General features: G+C 41.2%; 1 protein-coding gene across 1 annotated transcript; it reads left to right on the top strand.

Moving 5' to 3' along the window:
- The first annotated feature begins 2763 nt into the window (after nt 1-2763).
- emilin2a (elastin microfibril interfacer 2a) lies at nt 2764-20277 on the top strand. The gene is made up of 9 exons (XM_026149459.1): nt 2764-3072; nt 3628-3753; nt 6061-6251; nt 6364-8313; nt 15868-16206; nt 17761-17814; nt 18163-18222; nt 18397-18537; nt 19081-20277. The coding sequence occupies exons 1-9, from the start codon at nt 2912-2914 to the stop codon at nt 19386-19388; spliced, it is 3330 nt and encodes a 1109-aa protein (XP_026005244.1). The 5' UTR covers nt 2764-2911; the 3' UTR covers nt 19389-20277.
- The last annotated feature ends 45 nt before the right edge of the window (nt 20278-20322 follow it).

Raw genomic sequence — 20322 nt, forward strand, 5'->3', positions numbered from 1 at the left:
GGAGAGAGTAATCATCTGCTTCACTGTGCCAAAAAATACATTTATGTGTGTTCACGTGCCTTCTAAAGGGACAACTCCCGAAGCATCTCTTCTTTTTCAAATTCTCTTCAGCACAAAACCACCCAGGAGTGAGAGAATCTAGTAAACTGTGTGATCTGAAACACTGCATGTCTTTCTCTCTGTTTCACTGTGTGGAGCGCAAGGGAGAAAAAGGAAATTTGAAGCAGCAATCCCACTACAGCACCTTTGGGCAGCCCCTTGACCCCACTTTGAAAAACACCTGCGTAGGCAGTGTTTGCAGGCCTCGGCTCTCCCACTGAGTCACCCACTGGTGTAATACGCGTGGTACATAGCTGCTGCTTGCTAAATGAAAGTGATCTCTGCACCACTGCTCACTCTCCCTTGGTGACACAAAAAGCCAATGTTGTTGTTTTTATTTATTCTTTATTACTTATTTTTACAAAGATATTTTAGTGTAAAGACAAAAAAAAAGAAATCCACAGGGTGCCTACATGAACAATAGCGCTGTCTGAATTTAATCTGACCCACGTGCTTTGAAGCAGAGTGTTTCAGGACACGAGTCTGCAGTGGAGCACGCATCTGATCCTTCCAGTGAGAGATCTGCTTTGTGTTGCCTCTGCAGCGGCAGCCCCGCCCACAGGTGCACCGCCGCATTTATTATAGGTAAAGGAAAAGATCAAGGTCGCATCTTCGGTGAGTTTAGGAGGATTCAAAAGGGGTCACGTGATGGGTTGGGCCTGCAAAATGCATGTCTCCGTGACAAATGCATCGGCTGTAAATGATCCTCCCCGGATTCAGTGGCGGCTGTTCCATTTCCAATCAGTCCTCCAACTTCGACAAAGTCAAAAAAATAAGAAATTGATCCCGAAGAGGTGCAACGAGGAAATATCCCAGGATTTATGGGTCTTCTTCTTCTTTTTCTTCTTTCTAATGAAAAATGTGGCTTGGTATTCTCCATCAGTCATGACCCTTCATACTTCCTGTTCTGTATGAATGTCAGGGCGTATATGAAGTTAATGACTATGAAGGTGTAAGCCTTGATAATGTCATCATGGAAAATGACAATAAGCACGTGCTCTAATCCGCATACAATTAAAGCAGTGAAAACAGATTGGGCGATGTTCTGAACTCGTGAAACTGAAACCTGTTGGCAGCACGCTGTAAATGTCAGTCGTTATTAGTTATAAAATAAAGAGAAAGAGTATGATGGCGGTAAAGCTGCTCACGGTAAAGAGTTGATGGTTAATTCAGAGCCCATGACGAGGATGACTGACATGAAGGCAACCCGGCAGGTGATGAAACTGGACATTTTACACTCATGCTGCCTCAGTAATGAAATGTCCTTTTCTCACTCTCGACACTTTCGGATAAGAATTGCCATGACTACAAGGAGCGCCTGCTGTTTTTATCGCTGCTGTGCTGCCCTCTTCTGGACACTAAAGAAACAACAGTGCCTCTTCACAGCATCTTTTTTTCCTCCCCTCTATCTGAGAAGCCCTAACGTTGAAGTTTGCTGACTTTATAGTGTAAGTTATTTTATTTTTTATTTGTGAAGTGCAAAGATGTTAGCACAGGAAAAGGAGGAAACTCTCAGTAACCCCATTAAAGGGATCTTTCCCGTGAGGGTGGTTGTTAATGTCAGGCTTACCTGACATTTGTTGTTTATTAAACCATTTGAAAATCAAATCCTCAAGAGACTTTTTTTTTCACTTATGTAACACACTCCGGCATCTTTCAGTTGGCCGACCTGGTGCAGGCTGTCTGATGAAACACTGCAGTCTTTATTTTTAGGAAATGGCTATCTGTGGTCTGAGAGACCAGACGGAGAAGGGTTAGATCTGTGCGTGTAGATCCATTTGCGTTGTTATTCGTTTCCCGTTCCCACGATGCTTTAAAGAATCCCTCTGTATCCTCACAGACGACCACATATTGCTTTGTATTCTCACCCTGTCTTTATTTAAGTCTCAGTCTTCCCTGGTCGCTGCCACCACCACCACCACCACCACCCTCCCCCATTAATCAGTATTGCGTTAAATGACAGCATCTGTCTGATCAGGGAGAAGAAGTTATACAGTATTCCCTGCACCACGGCAACATGGGCAACAGGGTATCTGCAAGCCATTTCACACAAAGAATCATTTTCACAGCAGCACCATGTTGAGCACGGAAACTCTCGCACTTTTCGCACAGTGCAAAAGCACCGACAATGAATTTCTGCCTCGAGTGCTGTGAATTGAAGCTCTAGTGCAGGCCTATTTAGTGCTGTACATTTTGTCTCTATTCACGTTAATAAATCAGCAAATTGCTCAGTTGGGCTTTAAAAATACAATTTGCCCAACAAGCTGATGCAGAAAGGAACAGACTGCACACCAGAATATATATCCTCCCCTTATTCCCATTATCCAACGGAATGTAAATTACTACTGTTATCCCAAGTCATGAATATCATCAACTCCACCACTTCACACGCGTCTTTCAACTCTGGTGGTTGCATTCAAATGACATTACCCTATTATCAGTGAGGTGTGACTTATTGGCTGTTGACTGACTTGACTTGATGCCCGCATCCCCCCTCGTCCCTCGCATTAATTAATCATCGAGTCTTAACCACCAAAACTTAAAAGAATAATTTAATTAAAACTAACCTCTGGGGCTACAGACTGTTTTTTGAATAATAGACTTTGCCCCCCTGGTGTTTTTGGGGGGTGGAGGAGGAGGGGGTGGGCCTTCAACGTCATTCCAAGGGAGTTGCAGTGATTGCGGACTTCCCTCAAAGTTCAGTTGCCGGAGTCAAATCAGCCACAGGGGGAATGTAACTTTGGAGTTCGGGAAATTTGCGGATGGTAATAACAGGGTAGTTTTTTTTTCTGTGGTAGAAATATTTATTTTAATGCGTTTGTTAAGTATGAAGCACAGGCGTGGAGAGATGGACCGGCGGTGGGCAGTTTTCACACTGATTTTAAACTTTCAGCTCACTTACGGGACCCCCTCCTCTTACGGCTTGTTCCACGGGTCTGCAAACACTGGACCGGTACACAGACACAGGACTGGGTAAGCAATGACTTTTGTACAGTTTAGACGAGCTCTTTAAAACTGTCTGTCTTTCAGAAACTAATAAGTGCTTCATGACGGGTGTTTCTGCTTAAAGGTAACGCTGCGCTTTTTTTCTGCCAAACAAAAAAAAAAAAATCCATCCAGGCTTCTCAGTTACCTGAATGACCTGAGGATTTAGCCTCTTATGGTCATATGTAGTTTGATAGCATTCCCCGTTGTTCTATCAGCCTGTGACTAAATTTGGCTCGAGTTCGCCAGTGTTGCCAAAAGTTGGCGATAAGGTGCAGATAAACCCTGGAACGTCGCTGATTACCTCCAGTCTCTTATGTACAGCAGACCACTGCATTTCCACGTTTTCTGATAAATGAAAATAGACTGGGAATGGACGCCTGACAAAGATCACTGCAACGACGCCTTTAGGGAAAGCTCATAAACCATATGGAGCTTGTTATGAAACTTTTATAGTCCAGCTGCGTTCTTTGGTATATTGCTCTAAATTAATTGCCACTTCTTGCTATACATGCTTAAGTCTTTGTTTATCTCCCTCCTCAGGAACTGGTGCGCCTATATGGTGCAAAAGAACGTGAGCTGCGCCGTGCAGGGGAGTGTGGAGAGCTTCGAGGAGCCCGTGGTGGCCCCCTGCCCAGCCTACCAACCCGACTGCCAGCAACAAGTGGCGTGAGCATCCGGGGAGAAGGGGTTGAGGGTTCATGTTTAGATGCATGTGGCAGAATAGATACAAAATGTTTATTTGGGAGAGAGCTGGAGGCAGAAATGTTCACAGTGGCTGCAAAGCTTCATGGGAAGAAGCAGAAAAAGTACAGCTTTTACAGCAAGTTAAAAAGCCCACTGAAAATAGGCAAAGGGAGGAATCTGTGGGTAAAGCTAGTAAAGAGGAGAACATTACCCATAGTTTACTCATTTCTGTCTGTTGTTGGACTAAATGACAAGCCAGGCTGAAGCAAGTGTTACCAGAAAATCCCCAAAAAGTTCAAAACGTGATGCAACCATTAAATGAGACAACAAAGCTGCGCTTCTTCCAACAAAAAAACTTATGGTGACATATACTACGTAGAAATTTATGTTATGTTGCCATTTTCCATAAGAAGCTATTGTTCAGGTTCACAATAGTGCACACATGGGCAAAATAGGGCTTTACGGCCACAACTGGACTGCAGAGCATCTAAATCCAGCCTGCAAATTGGCAACCTGTCCAGGGTGTACCCAGCCTCTCGGTCTCACCCAGTCCCCTGAATTCAATAACTGAAAGAAAATGGATACATGGATGGATGGATGGATATTTTCCTTGTAATGTGTAACCATGCTATTTGCAATTATAGGCCCTTCTCTTGTCTTAAAAACTCAAACTCAGTATCGGCCTGAAAAAAAAAAGTTGTCCAGCTCTGCTACAGTAGCTGGACACTGCCATCAGGTCTGCACACACCCTGGTTAGTTTGTCAGTATAAGTACTGAAACTAGGCCCAGAGGTTTTCCCAAGCACAGGTGTATAAATGGGATTAACTGTAACTGCCAGCTGTCCAAAATAAAGACTAATATGATGAGAATAAGTAAAATAAAAAAAAGGCTTATAACAGGCAAGTGCTAATATTAATATATATTTGAGCCAGTTCACATTTACTTTTTGATCTATTCCTTTTTTAATTTTCTGCATGTTGAGGTTTGACTTTGTGTTTAACATTTCACCTATAGAGGACATCTTTATGTATCTGCATGTTTGTCCATCTAGTCCTTTGTTCAAATGAGTTATGAGACTCTAACAGATGGTTCACAGTTGCTAATTTGTTAGCATTAGAAAGAATTTAGCCCTGATTAAAACATAACTCAATGAGTTGCTGTAGCTTTCATAACTATTATGGACAAAATAGACTTTGCTATGAGTTTATCTGACAGGCAATTAATCTGGAATCGCATTAGGGTGGCATATATAGGTTATATATATGTATAGGTTATACATTTATATATAAGTGTATAACCTAAATACCCATGAACCTTTGACAATATGAACATATCACAATAAAAATAAAACTTTTCCCTAACCCATTTAAAGTTAAAAGACTTTGATTACCACATCCAATCCCCAAACTTCTGCACTAAACAAATCATTAACTGATCATTGTAAATGGGAATGTCGGCACCAGTGACTGGAATACTTTTAATTTTGTACTGGAAGATGCTGTGTTGCAATTTAATTCATTTTTCTTAGTGAATCATTGTTAGTCCTTAAACACATGCTATCTGTGGTTCTGCTTTGTGATCCTCTTGCACAAACACATGGATGAGAGCCCCTGCTCTGTGGAAAAGATTCCTGGAAGCTGATCATACTTAGGTCACCAGATTTCCAGGCAAGAAGAGCTGGTCATGAGAGGAGACACCTCACCTTATGATACACAGCACTGACTTCATGTTGCCACATGTTAGGATTAGATTTACTTTGTAGATCACAAGCAGACCTTAAAGTGTTGTTGTCACTTGCTTTCTTCTTTTGTTCCTGCTTATTGAGAGTGAACAGTTTTACCAGTGACAGTTGGGAAATGTGTAAAGATGATTGTTTCAGATAGTAACTTTCCAGATGTTTTGCATGACATGACCCCTGGCTTCAGGGAAGTGATATCATCCATTGTTTCTTGGGGAAATGCTTTCTTTGGCTGGAAAGCTGGAATTTTGACGTAGTGAAGATTGAAGGAGAAGCTCTAAAATATCTATGTTAAAAAAAATCCCCCAAAACAGATGTTTTGGTGATTGCAAGAGTGAACCAATTAACAGGTTCTTTTCTTTTTTTTAAAGTAGTGGAGCAGTTTAGCACGGAACATAATAACACTGATAACACTTTCCAAAAGGTCTGGATGTGATTTTGAGAAAGTCTAGTGTTTCCCATTTATATTTATATATGCTCAAGACTTTGAGACTACATCCATATGCGTTTGAACAACAAAACTCATTTATTTCTCTGCTTTTTGTTTACAGGTACAAAACTCGATTTCGACCCACATACAAGATTGCTTATAAGACGGTCACAGAGTTAGAGTGGAGATGCTGTCCTAATTACCAAGGTCCAAACTGTAAAGACTCAAAACCAACCCCTAACTGGCAAACAGTTCAGGGAACGCAGCCTTACCGCCCACCAAATCCTGGACATACAACCAGACACATACAGAGTGAGAAATCAACTTTATACTAACAGTATTTTACTAAACATTAGTATGTGCCACTAACAAAGTAACTCTTACTTATTTATGTTATAATTCATAAGTTATTTCATTACTCCAGGGCCGGAGCGAAGAGAGACCCCGCAGCATGTGACAAGGCCTGGTGGGACAGATAAAGTGCATCTTCTGGAAGGTGAAGTTCAGCGTCTGTCTCAGACAGTCCTGGATCTCCAGTCTGCTTTGACAGGGTTAACTGCAAACCTGCAAGAGGACACAAAGAAGATGCTCATGACACTTCTAAACAACATGCGCCCACCAGACAGTCCCACAGATGCAGCTACGGAGGAGAACCCGGCCGTTTTGGATGGTCATCAGGCCACCAGAGGTGGGATGCCAGGACAGAAGGACATAGAAAAAATAGTCGCTCGTTTGGATGATATCAATAACGCGCTGCAAAGCAAGGATGAAGCTTTGGAAGACCTAAGAGGAATCACAACAAGTCATGAGGGCCAGATACGTGTCCTCATGGATGCCTCTCAGTCTCAAGCTTCACCCATACCGGATTTTGATGTTATACAGACTTACATTGATGGAAAATTTGAAAGCCTAAAGAAAGAGATTGACCAGAATTTGGAGGAGCAAATGGCCAAAGCTCAGAGCTCATGTAATGACAAGCTCCAGAAGCTGCAGAAGACCTGTGAAGATAGCCATGATGAAGTTTTGGACAGGTTTACCAAGTTGGTCAATTCCAAGGAGGCTGATCTGCGAAAGGAGATCCGATCGCTGCGTCTAGACTTGGCTGCTGCAGATGGACCTGTGCGAACCCAAAGGCAGACGGATCCATCCAAAGAGGAAAAAGAACACGGTGACCATAAAGACCTGTGGCGTGAGATTGATCGCATTGCAGAGGCTCACCGCATCCTGAATGTCCGCATTGACAATGAGCTGGAAAATCTGTCTGCTCCACAAGAAAGCATCAGCGATTTTTCTTTATTGATTGAGGAGCTGGAGGCACGTATAAATATCACAGAACTAAATGCAGAGACTCACTGCTTCTACATCGAGGAAAAGCTAACCCGTACAATCACAGAGGAAGTGGCAGCTCTTCGGACGCTTCTGGATGGACGTCTGAACGGCATGGAGGACCAGTTTACGAACATGCTGGTGGAAATGAGCCAAAACAATTTCCCTGGGGAGTTTAGTGACTCTATTAATGCCATCCAGTCAGAAGTTAACAACAACAAGCTCCTCCTCCAAGGTTTGGATGACAAGGTTAACACTGTTGGAGAGTTGTGCTCTGCAGGATGTTCAGGCTCACAAAATACCGCAGGACAGGTAACTTCTGCACCTAAACTTAATGGTCTAGAAAACATTTTGAAGGACCTGTATCGGTACAGAAATGACCTGGACGTCCTTCACACAGATGTGAGTTCCAACACAGCCAAGCTCAGCCAACTTGAGAATTTTGTTCAGAGGTACTCAGGAGCAGCAGAGAGAAGTGTGCAGACAATGGATGACTTCAAGAAGGGACTGAATAATCTTGAAAACAACGTACTCGGTCTGTCTGGCGCTGTTACTGGTTTAAGTGATTCCTTAGGCAAATACAACCAAGATATGCAGAAAATAAACTCAACATGCTGCTATGCTGAGCAGAGAGGCGAAGGCAGTACAGCACAGGACAGCTGGAGTACATCTGAATCCACTCAACGTAAGGTGGGGGAGCTGGAGGACAGACTCGATACGCTTAGCAGACAGGTGTCATCTGAACTGGGTGAATGTAAACAGAACACACAGGGTGTTTCTGATGGCATCTCCGCTGTGGATGGACGTGTAACCCGACTCGAAAAGGTGTGTGGAAGGTTAGACGGAGTTTCTGCTAACATCAAAGACCTGAAAGATGGGCTAGAGAGACATGTTGCCGGCCTGCGGGACTGCGTCGACAGAATGAACATCACATGTGGAAATCACGGAGCAGAAATCAATGCTCTGCAAAAATCCTTGCAGAAGTTTCAGGGACAGCTATCCGCCATGGCCAAAAGTGTTTTGAAGGACGGCGGTGACAAAGAGCCAGGTGAGTTGATAGCAATAAAACAGTTCAGTCTTTATTTTTTTAAAAATCGCAAACAAGCCTTTAATGGACAGCTGTGCCATTCCTGTCCACACATTAATATAGTCACACCCAAAATGAAGCTTAAAAGAGCATAGTAACAAGCACTCTGGTCATCGCATCAACCAAACACAACAAAAGATGAAAGCTTTTTAAAGCGTAAACACGCAAAGGCTTTAAAAAAAAATGGCCTGACAGAGTCAATCACTTAAACATGAATCCAGATGCATTCTTCTGGAAGTCTTTCCTGGAAGACATTCAGTGTTGCACTCATTTTCCCAAAAATAATGGAAATAGCTGTCTAAAGAATGCAAAGTCAAAAAAAGATGAAGTTCAGACACTGATTACTTTAATCTCTGCACACCAGTAGAGTGCTGCTAACATGGACTAAATGTCAAAATATGAGTTCCAAAAGTTGCCTGAATCATCCCCCCCAATTCTGACTTGGAAAGAGACGGAGAAGGAGATCTTACAGACGCCCTGTGAACATCTGACGCGCACTTTGATAGAAGCACAGTGACACTTTCAGAGCCTAAAGGTGAATACGGGCATGTAGGTGGTGCTTGTGAAATGAAACAACAGCAGCTGTGGCAGCAAATGGCTTTCGTGTGATCTGTATGGCAGCAAAGGAGTGATACTATCAGATTAATGAGGCACAGTAATGAAAAGGGTGTGCTGGAAGTACAATATGAAGCAACGAGAAGAGTACGCCATGTGCCTTTTGTAGCATTTACAAGTCGACTGTCTCAACTAGCTAGCAGGCTTTGCTTCATTAGCGGGCAGAGTTATCACGATAGGGAATCATGACAGTAATTGGAGTCAGATTATGGCACAGTTTAGCCACTTAAGGGTCCATTAGTTCAGGGGATTCCCACATTAGTGCAGTCAAGCACTGAAATTAGCCAGAAGAACCCAAGTAAAAAAGTAGTGGCTACATGCACATAATCTTTTTTGTCAGCGTCCTGCCTAGTTTTCACTATCTGAGTTTATCAAGTATGATTAACATCTGTGTAAACACAAACTTTTCCTGTGGATAATCTCCACATAATGCTGGCTTGGTTTACGTGAAGGCTTGAACAGCTACAGGGTATTTCTCAAAATGGGAGGGCACAAGTTCACTGAGCCTCCCGTGCTTGCCTCCAGCATGTCATTCAATATGTCCCAGCACTGAGAAGCAGAGGCCCACATTAGAGACTTCCTGTGGCTTAGATTTGTGTTGTCCCAGGAATCCCCCTTTTTTGTACAGGCAATGAAACATGCAAATGAAATCTGAAAAATTTTACAGCCATTCCAGTGCCTATGATGATTTACTCCCAGTGTTACGTGCCTTGTTACTCCGTGACGTAAATATCACTTAAACACTCAACAGACTGCTCCTTCTCCCCCAGTCCTTTCATGAGTTGTGAGGTCTTCTTTCTTTCACCATAATTCCCCTTTATTTGCAATACCACAGAACTGCGGACCTCAACCTCAGCTCCCAGTCCCTCAGTACACATACCTCTACCCCTCCCTCGTTTCTTTCTCTTTACACATGTACACATACCAGCCTCGAGAGATTCCCGCAGGGTGACCTAAGCCCGATGTGTGGAGTCTGGTCCTCATTAAGGGCCCTGACTCACCGCTGGAGTCAGTCTTGATGGAGAGGGGAGAAGAAGGGCTCCACACCCAGGACCAGATGCTTCAGCTACCCTCAGCTGTGATGTCATGACTGGGGCCCCATTACCAGTCCCTCCCACATTATTCTCCAAAACAATAGAGCGATAGGGAGCTGCGGAGAAAAGCGGGCCGATGAATTGTACCCATTTCAGCATTTGCCAAATATGGCCTGTTATTTCCAAACAAGGATGTTTGATTTCATTATCTTACCAGGAACATTAAGCTTGGTTTATAATCAGAACCCCCACTTCCCACCTTTCCAACTTCAGATAGAGGGTGGCTGTGTCAGCTATTCTTTGCAACTTTCTGAGACAGGCAAGCTGGCATTCACAATCACTTCTTACTGTGATTGGCCTCTTGAGGTGAGAGAGGAGCAGGGAATTTTAAGCTACCCAGCATTTTCTTTAATCCCTCAAGTTTGTCTGCTATTTGTGGCATTTTTCATATGTCCGTTTTAGCAAAGAGACATTTATCGCTTGTGTGCACCATTATTTCAGTCTATACTGTAGCAACCTGCTAACCTAACTCAAAGAGGGAGAAAACGGCTAGCTTGGTTCCAAGACAAATTAACTGCAACTTCCTGGAGTGTCAACTTGTTGCCTGGTAACTGGTAACTGGTTTCCCCCCATAACATGCTAAAGTGTCACCGAGTTGCCATTTTTCTACTGATTTAACAAAGATACAGCTTGTTAAATAGAACATTTCTGAGAAGCTGGTCGGCAGGACACCAGGCAACCTGTTTCAAATTTTTCTTCCAGCCTACATTAGCAAACTGCTCGAGGCGACTCACCTAAATCTCAGCATGAGCAGAGTAAATAAGCTTACTGTATTTCTAAAAGTGTCAGAATTTTTCCCTTCAAAGAGTAATCTCATTTTCTTTTAGTCCTAAATCCCACAAGAGAGGGAGTTGGACTTTGTGGCTCGAGATTTAATGGTTACTTCAAGTTTGGAAAGGAGAGAAATTGTCTAAATAGAGATGAAATATCCACAAAAAATCCCTGCTCTGTGGGTGTGGTGGTGGCTGAGAGCCTACTGAAATGTTTCCTCTCTGTGTTTGAGCTCATATTCTCCACACAGTCATATGAGGACCCAGAGGAGGCTGCAAACAGATGATGTGTTGTAATAACATAACTGAAAGATTGACTGGAATAGCTTTGCCCTTACACAGCGTGACTGTTGAATTGGAATTGTGTGACTTTAGTTTTAAAGTGTTGGCACTGCTTAGCCCTCAGCAGCTGCTCCTGCTGCAGAGGTCTGCCACTACTGCTTTTGTTTTTTATATCTAGTTGCTTTCCCTCTGAGAGGGAGTTGTGGTTAAGAAGAAATTACTCTGTGGAAACATTCAAAAGTCTGTGATCTACCAACGAAATCTGAAATTACGCAAGAGATTTCAATCTCTCAAGAATTGGCAAACTAGTTTCATACAGTCATGGTTAAAAAAAAAGGAAAAAGGAAAGTACACCCTTTGTTAAGTATAAAGTTTTACATATCAAGATATTTAAAAAAAAAAACTCAAGTACTTATCAGGTCTTAAAATAGGGTAAATACATTCTGCATTCTGGCTAATGACATGGTGTCGTTAGCCAGAACTTGTTAAGTCACCTTTAGCAGCAATACCTCAAATGAAAGATTTCTACGTGACTTTATCAGACTCTCACATTGTTGTGGAGGAATTCTGGTGCATTGTTCTTTTCATTGAGGTTTTCATTCATGCACAGCTCTCTTAATACAAGCCACATCATTACAATCTGAACTTTGACTGGGTCACTGGAAAACCTTGATCCTTGTCTTTTTCAGCAATTCACCGTCCTGTTGCATGACCCAGTTTCAGCTAAGCTTTTATCTGTCTGACAGATGGTCTCACATATAACCAGTGTTGGTCAAGTTACTTGAAAAAAGTAATCAGTAACTAATTACTGATTACTTCCCCCAAAAGTAATCCCGTTACTTTACTGATTACTTATTTTCAAAAGTAATTAATTATTTACTTACTTCGTTACTTCGTTACTTTTTAAAAACACGATTTACAACCTGAATAGGTGATAAAGCGATAGATCTTTCAGCCCAATTCTACTTTTTCTGCATAATCCATCATACAAAATGTAATCAAATGGACAAGTCCCTTTTTTTTAACTTGTTTTATTAGTTTTAATCTTTTAACTTTATGCATCAAGCAAACATTAAATGATATGCACCATTCTCTGACTTGAAAAAATTAGTTTAACATTTAAACCTATTTTCTGCACATCCCAGCATATAAAATAAAATATTTTTTGTGTTTACACTCAGTCTTTCAAATAGATGCAAGTAAAACACAGCAGAAAATAAATAAAGTCAAAGACTAGCGGTCCTGTTGCTCTATTTTCACCTGTAAAGCAGGAGTAGGGTAGGCGGAGGTGTGCCCTGGTGCAGGTGAGCCGCAGCGGTCAGTTGAAGAATCCGCGAGTTTCTCTGTGAATTTCCCATTACGTCATTGCGCACTCGATGCTTGTTTAGGGGGGGTTTTCGCTGTAAAAAGAAGTTTTCTTCCCACGCACAACGAACACTAATGTTTTTGTCACTTTTTATGGAATCAAACTCAGAATAAGGTCAGTACACGCTTTAAACGCTGCACGCTCATACTGTCTCCCGTACTTGATATATTATCCATTGTTGATCTGCACACAGCTGTTGTCTCAAACGTCGCACTCGCTTACGTCATTGTCATGAGACATTCTCGCAAAAAAATCACGGTTTTAGTAACGCAATAATGCAGCGTTCCTACAGGAAAGTAACGTTTTTTTGCAGTCACTGCATGGTCTGACTTGGGGGAAATTTACTGGACATACACTCCTAGGAAGATTGGCAACTGTCTTGAATGTTTTCCACTTCAGACTGAAGAATAATGGACTTCAAATTATTTGGAAATAGCCTTATAGATCTTCCCAAATCATCGGGTAGCAACAGTCACTTTTCTGAGATCACTGCTGATGTCTTTCCCCTCTTGGCATTGTGTTAATACACCCACGAATACTCCAGACCAACAAACTGCCAAAACCTCTACTTTTATAGAGGCGCTTACACATGATCAGTTAATCAAGTGCATTTGATTACCAGCACTTTTGTGCTACTTATCCTCTTAATTCCTGTGGAAGCAGAAAGGGTGTACATAGCTCTCTGCGCATTCATAATGATCCTTTCATCTAAGGTTTTATTTACCTCATTTAAAAGACTGGGTTATTGAAATGATGTCCTAATATGGAAAACCTTAGAAATGAATGAGTGTTTTTTAAACCATGACTGCATATGTTATTAGGAAATTTTAAAATATGAAAAAAATACTTCTGTTTCAAATTTATTTAGTGACTAGCCAGAATTTTCATGCTGAATTTTACAATTTAATGTGCAATATGTTTTTTTCCTATTCCTTTTTTTGGAGATAATCCCAGCCCAGCTCAAATCACATCCCTGTTATTTCTCTCTGTTTTCTCTGAGTTGCTCACTTTACTCCCTTGTCGCGCTGCTTCTTTCCAGCTTTTACTTTCAATTTGTCCTTCCAAGAAAGCCAGAGGACTTTCCACCTCTCTCTCCACCCTGTCCTGTGAGTGTCTAGCAATGGACAAAGGCAACAGAAAATGAAAAAGGAAAAAAAATCACTGTTGTTTTAAAGCAGGGATAAATTAAGGGCTTTGATTTCATGGATCAATGCTTTGCAATTGATCATTTAGGCTTTATATTGAAGAGACAGGCAGGAGGATTAACTGTCTGCGGTGATGAGGAAATACACACACACAAAAAAGACATAAAAGGCCTTTTGAAGTCTCAGGTTGTCTGATGGGAAAGAATGGAAAATTGTAATTGACACCAAGGCGCACACTCACACATACGCACTGTATAATTTTAGTCATCACCAGAATTTTGAGGTGGTGCCACAATTTCCCCCGATGAGATATCTGAGTATGTGAGGTGAGGTGTTTCCAACTCTGACCCAGGAGCCCATCTGGAAGTCTTCAGAGGAGACTCTCATACACAAGAGGAATCCCAGAGGTCTGCCATGCAGCGCACAATTTGAGCCTCCCATCATAAATATTACAGTAGGAAAATGGGGTGGAGAATGAAATTGTGTCCATGTGCATAGCAAGAAAGATTAGACTCTGAGTGATGCATTATTGTAAGTGTGTAACAGCCACTCCCTGCATCATGACCCTTGGCACCATTGCACGATCAGACTGTCTGCCACAATATCCCATGACGATTTCAGTCACTTGTGAACACTCACGAGATGTCACCCAGTTCTGCAGAGGCGCAAGTGACTAAAGCATTACCCTTTGGTGTCTCAGTCTGCCTGTAAGCAATAACATCTGGTTTTGGTGACGCCTTTGGTTGTACCAGCATGCATATGAATGTGTGCGCTTTTCTCTGTGCTTTTCGAATTCGCGGTTTCCCCCTCAGTGAGACACAGGCTGAGAGCTCATGGGAAATATGCACTCAGGCAACCGGCACCCTGGAGAAGGCATGGGGAGGAAATGAATGAGAGATTTCTGATTATCTCAGTACAACATGATTGCTGGGTTTAATTTGTTTTTGATTATACAGTACATGTGGTTTCTGAGTAGCTTGGAGTAAGAAGGACGAATTTTGTTGACAGGTAGATGATGTTTTATTTGATAAAACCAGAATGCCTGATTACTTTTATAATCCAGAGTAACAGCCAGGCTCTAATGTAATATAGTTGCTTTCAGGTAGGATTGATCACTGGCTGAATGTGCAGTTGAATTAACAGTTGACTTTTGATTTATTATATTTGGCTGCAAGAGAACTTACAACTGTTATAAATGATTTTTTTAAAGCTATGGTACAGTACTGTACAAAAGTATTATCTTTACACATTGCTAGGAAAAGATAGCTGCAGAGATTTATTGAAATAGGTGCAAACATGGAGATATAGTACATAAGGCAAAAAGACAGTCTGTACATTTCTAATAAGCCTGAAAGTCAGCAGAGCAGGAACTTTCTTAGGCAAACCTTCTGGTAATTTCTTTAAGTATCTTCAGGAATACTTCTCCAGGCTTCTTGAAGGACATCCAAATTTTAAAACATGAAAATCAGATGTTCTGAAGGAGGCATTGAATGTTGAAATGTGTTGGTATTTTTTCTGCATTCATAATTTGAACAATTTGACAGGATCCACAACACCACTGGCTAAAATTCAGCTCCAAATCATGACAGCGTCTCCATCATGTTTTACTGATGGCTCTCAAACTTAGAACCCAAATTTGAAATTTGGATTCATCACTCCAAATGTCACTACTGATTTTCAGTCCAGTTCTTGTGTAGTTTGACAAACCTCAGCCCCTTGCTTAAGATGGATGGATCAACTGAAGTGTCATCTCTGAGATTCTTGGTCAGGTATTTGCTCTATTTATTTTCCTGTTTCAATTTTTCATAGCTTCCACTAAAGAAATGCAGCCGACTGCAGTAACAAGGTGCCTAAAGATAAACTGAATATCAGTTATTTGCTGGTTATAAACACTGGTTCTTCCCTTGAATTAGATTCATTTTTCATCCTTGTATGATTCATAGGTCAGTATTAAGTGGTTCAGCAAACAAAAACAAACAAAAGTTCCTCGGAAAATGTCAGGTACCAGGACTGGACTGTTAATGAGTGCGAAAAGGAGATTTATATGTCTATATGTCTGAAATGTTTTATACTGTGATGGTCAACATGGGGGCATGTTGCTAAATTGGTATTTAGCTCAAATCCTTACAGTGGATAAATTCACCCATGAAGCTGCCAGCATGGCTGACAATGCCAGGAGGAGCACGACAGCTGATCTGACCATTAATCATGATCTCTGTCTCTTTTTTGTTTCATTTTCCAAGGAATGACCGTAAGACCAGGACCAGAGATGCCTGCGTCTTTGCCAGACAGAAACAGAATCCAACAAATCCACATTCCTATCATCATCGACCCTGTGCAGACCAACCCCAGAACACCATACAGCCCAGGCCAACCAGTGCAGCCAAACACACACAGAAAAAACATCAGCCCGCCAAGACAGCCTTTCAGTCCTCGGCAACCAGGTGTGCCGACTGTGCCTGAGATTTCTGTTGTGGAGATGGGAGAGGCAGGACCTCCAGGATACAGCCGCAGGGTGACTGTGCGAAGAGGGTCTGAGGACTCTTCCAGAGACCGTGTTAAAGGGTTTGCAGGAGCACCAGGCGAGTAGTCTTAAGGTCCATGATGACCTCTGGTATCGTCTTAAGCATACAGCTGAAAATCCACTATGAAGGTGCAGGCCTTATTTTATGATGTGTATGAAAATCTGCAATCTAATTAAGTCTAACTCAAGGCCTCTCGAATTTACAGCACAAAACTAATTCAGTTGTATATGAAATACAAATCCAACTCTAAAATTCTAAGGGCAAAAAATCATGCTGTTTTTGTTGCTTCTGCTACATGCAAGGTAACAGACCCAACAAAGGTGCATCACTCCCACATCACTATTTGAAACATGAAGGATTACTGCAGTCAAGGGACCTTTTTTAATCAAAAACACAATATTTTCCTAACCCTGGCCAAGTGTGTTGTAATGCTGGGCCAGGGTTAGGAAGTCAAAAAAATGCAGCAACAGCAAGTAGAAAAAAGCAAAGCCAAGTGAAAAACACAAAGTAAACTCAAGTCTAAGTTGGAAACTTAGATGGATCTGTCCTGCTTTGTATCAATAGTTGAGGCTGCTGGTGGTGTATTGACACACTTTGGACCCCTTACGACTTAATGAATATTATTTAAACACCACAACCTATCTGAATATTGTTGGCTCAAATCATCTCAAACGGGTTTCCTGAACCTGACAGTGACGTCACTGTACTCAGATCTCAATCCAATAAACCACCTTTGGGATGTAGTGGAATGGTAGCCAGCATATCTGCAGCAACTGTGTGATGCTGTCATGTATATATGAATCAAAATCTCTCAGGAATGTTTCCAGCACCTTGCTGAATCTGTGCCATGAAGAATTAATAATGCGTGGACAGTTGTTTGTCATCTATGTGAAGGTTTTCATTGGGTGCCAAACCAAATCAGAAGGAAGAGGACGCCGAACATAGATTTAGGCAGTTTGGGGTTTAATTATTTAAGCTGTATGTAGAAAGATTAAATAAAATATCAAACAAAACAAAGGCTTTGTTCTAGCCTCAATGCTTTTTGGCAGTAAAGGAATAGAGAACAGCCTACGTTAGTCATATTGTTACTGTTTACTGGTAGTGTGGGAGAATTAGCCAGGGAAATGCCAATTAGTCTTACCCCCCTTACTTGTAAAACAAAAAAACTTAAAATTCACCCACATCTTTGGGCTTTTGGATGGGATGTGAAATTTGTTTCAGCTTTTCAGTTCTTTATTGTTGCATATTTTTTCTTTACTGCCATCTGAATGCTTGTCATAGGTTGGTTTTTAATTCAGTCTGTTTTTGGTTAATAATAAATACATTTAAATGTCAGTCTTTGTGGAAACTACGGATGCTTAAATCTGATTTTAGATGGCATTATCTTGAAACAGCTGGGAAAAACAATCTGCTTCCAAAAATCCACAATTACGAAGTCTAGAGTTCTTGAAGTTTTGTTTTGATTTATACCTTCTCTTGGAATCTCTCACACAGTGTGCCATAAGATCCAGATGGAAAACCAAAGAACTGTATTTGGCAATACTACAGATCGACCCCGTCTCTTCAGATGACAATAAAACATAATATTTTTGTCATCTGTTTCTCTTGCAGGCTATCCTCCTCTGAAGCCTGTTTCTTTCATGCCTCAATCAGCCAGACGCCAAGGTATTTTACCAGTTCATTATCAAGTTACATCACATGCATCTGCAGGCTTCTTCTACTGTATCAATGTAAAAGAAGAAGCATTGGAAAAACTGTGAATAATTTCTAGTCGGGGAGTGCGAGGGAGTGGGAACTGGATGTGTTTCTTTAAGGGTGTGTGGGCAGATTGTGCAAGGATTTTAGTGCGTCTGCAAGCATTCACCAGAAAGTTTTGTATTTTCTTTATATATATGTACACACACACCAATGACAGATTTATAAGTATAAAGATATAATAATAATAATACATGATGTATTACGTATTATGTAATAATACATAATGAGTTAACATGTACTGTGTGTGCCTTGTAGCTCTTACAGCAGTAAAGGTGCCCTGGAACCCGGTTTATCGAGCTCCAGCTGATTCACCAGGTAAACCTGTCCATGTTTCAGCAAGGATTAAAGGCATTACAAAAAGAATTGAATTTATGATAGATACATATTACATACATATTGATTCTGATCAATTTAAATGCAGCAATCATGTATTCATTTATCCATCAGTTGAAACACTGATTGACGACATTCCTGTCTGTTTGCATCCAGTTTCAGTCGACAATAGCGCTTTGGCAGACACCTTCTCCTTCTCTGCCGGCCTCACTCAGCAACGTTTCTCTGGAGATTTTGGAATCATTCGCTTTAACAGAGTCCTAGTAAATGACGGAGGACATTATAATCCCAGCACAGGTAGATCCACACATAAAAAAACAGATTCAGTATTAAAAGGATTGTAACATTTGCTGGTATCATTGTGATACGTTGATAATACGCAGATATGTCGTCTTTTTGCATAAAAATGTGCTGTTATTATGAGCCTGGGCACTTAGTTGTGCTTTGTACAAACAAACAAATAAATAAAACATTAGTTAGGGATTATTTTCAGTTGTGGATTAATACGAAATGTGTTCTCTCATGAGTATTTGAAGCAGGACTGTGAATATAAAGATGATTCAAAATAAACTGCAGGACCCGTGTTTGTTATAACTGAGGAATGACTCACCCAGCACAGCAGAGTGGCTAATTGATGTGTTTTTAATTCTTAATTGGGTAACAATGAAGTCCTGTGACACAGAGGAATTGGATAATTCAGGCTTTGGCTACAGAGCCAAAACTCATTAGGATCAATTCATTGCAGGTCCATGAATAGGGAAGAGACTTAGAAACCAAGAGTACTAATCAGTAACATTATTGATTGAACCCAGGCTGAATCATTCCTGTCCTCACCCTCAGGGATCTTTACTGTACCGCTGGATGGCCGATACCTGATTTCAGGTGTGCTGACCGCAAAGCAGGGCGATCGTGTAGAGGCCGTGCTGTCTGTGTCTAACCGCAGCGTACAGAGGCTACAGAGCTCAGGCCTGACTGGTGGTAATTGTGGCTGCGGGGGTACAGCATCCTTTAATGTAATCCTACCGCTGAGGAAAGGAGACCAAGTGGCTATGGTAAGAACCGAAGGTCAGCTGGCCACAACCGAAGCCAGGGAGATCCTGTCCACCTACAGCGGCACATTTCTGTACCAGCCACAAGCCAAAAGATAGCTGGAGCTCAGGTGGAAAGTAACGACGAGGACTACTTTGTTCCCAGACATGTGGACTGGAGGAAATGTTGAAGTGTTGAAACCACATTTTTAAAACAAAAAAATTATTTGCTGTGATGCAGCTGTTTTACCTGTGTGAAGATCTTTAGTTATAAATTCAGTTAAAAAAGCTGTTATATGGAATTTGTAAGCAATTTTCCAAAGACACCTGATAACAAGAAGCAGGATTTGTATCTAATATATTTATCAAGATGAATGTTTGTACCACCTATTGTAAATGTCTTGTGTAAAAGTATAAATTAACACTTTTGTAAATTTTGTTTTAGCAGCAGCATTCAGAGACTTGGCATACAGCATGGTCAACAATCATTGGAGCATATTTGTAGGTTAGCTGTAAATATGGACTCACGTCATCTTAAAAGTGCTCTGGGTGATTAGGAAATCTGCACAGAGAGATTAATGAGGAAAGGAAAGACTTAGCAACACAAGATTTTATTAATAGTACAAACTTGGCTGGCTTCTACTGAAGAATACATGGTTAGTGAGCCCCCTCCTTTTTTCTTTTTTTTTTTTTGGTGATTATGTAAAGTGGGTGGGGATGATAAATAAATTCCCCCTTTCTCACTCCTGAGACTGACTAAAATTTTCCAGCATCAAACTGTAAGAAGTATTTAGCTTTCAGTTCAGCCTTTGTTAACCCTTAAAAAGGAAAAACTGATATTTTAATTAAAAGCTGAATAAATAAACACTCTGGATTACCATTTTGTATGATTCTTCTTATCTTTATATTATTTAATAAAACCAAGCAAAACTTCTAAAATGACATGAGGGACTTAACCTGCAGTACCCTCATTAGCGTACTGTTACTTCAAAGTACGCAATAGGGCAGGAGTTACTCCACTTGCCTCTGGTTACTGTTGAACTTTTGGACTCAG

The sequence above is a fragment of the Astatotilapia calliptera genome, chromosome 18 (genome assembly GCF_900246225.1).
Source record: "Astatotilapia calliptera chromosome 18, fAstCal1.2, whole genome shotgun sequence".
NCBI lineage: Eukaryota > Metazoa > Chordata > Actinopteri > Cichliformes > Cichlidae > Astatotilapia > Astatotilapia calliptera.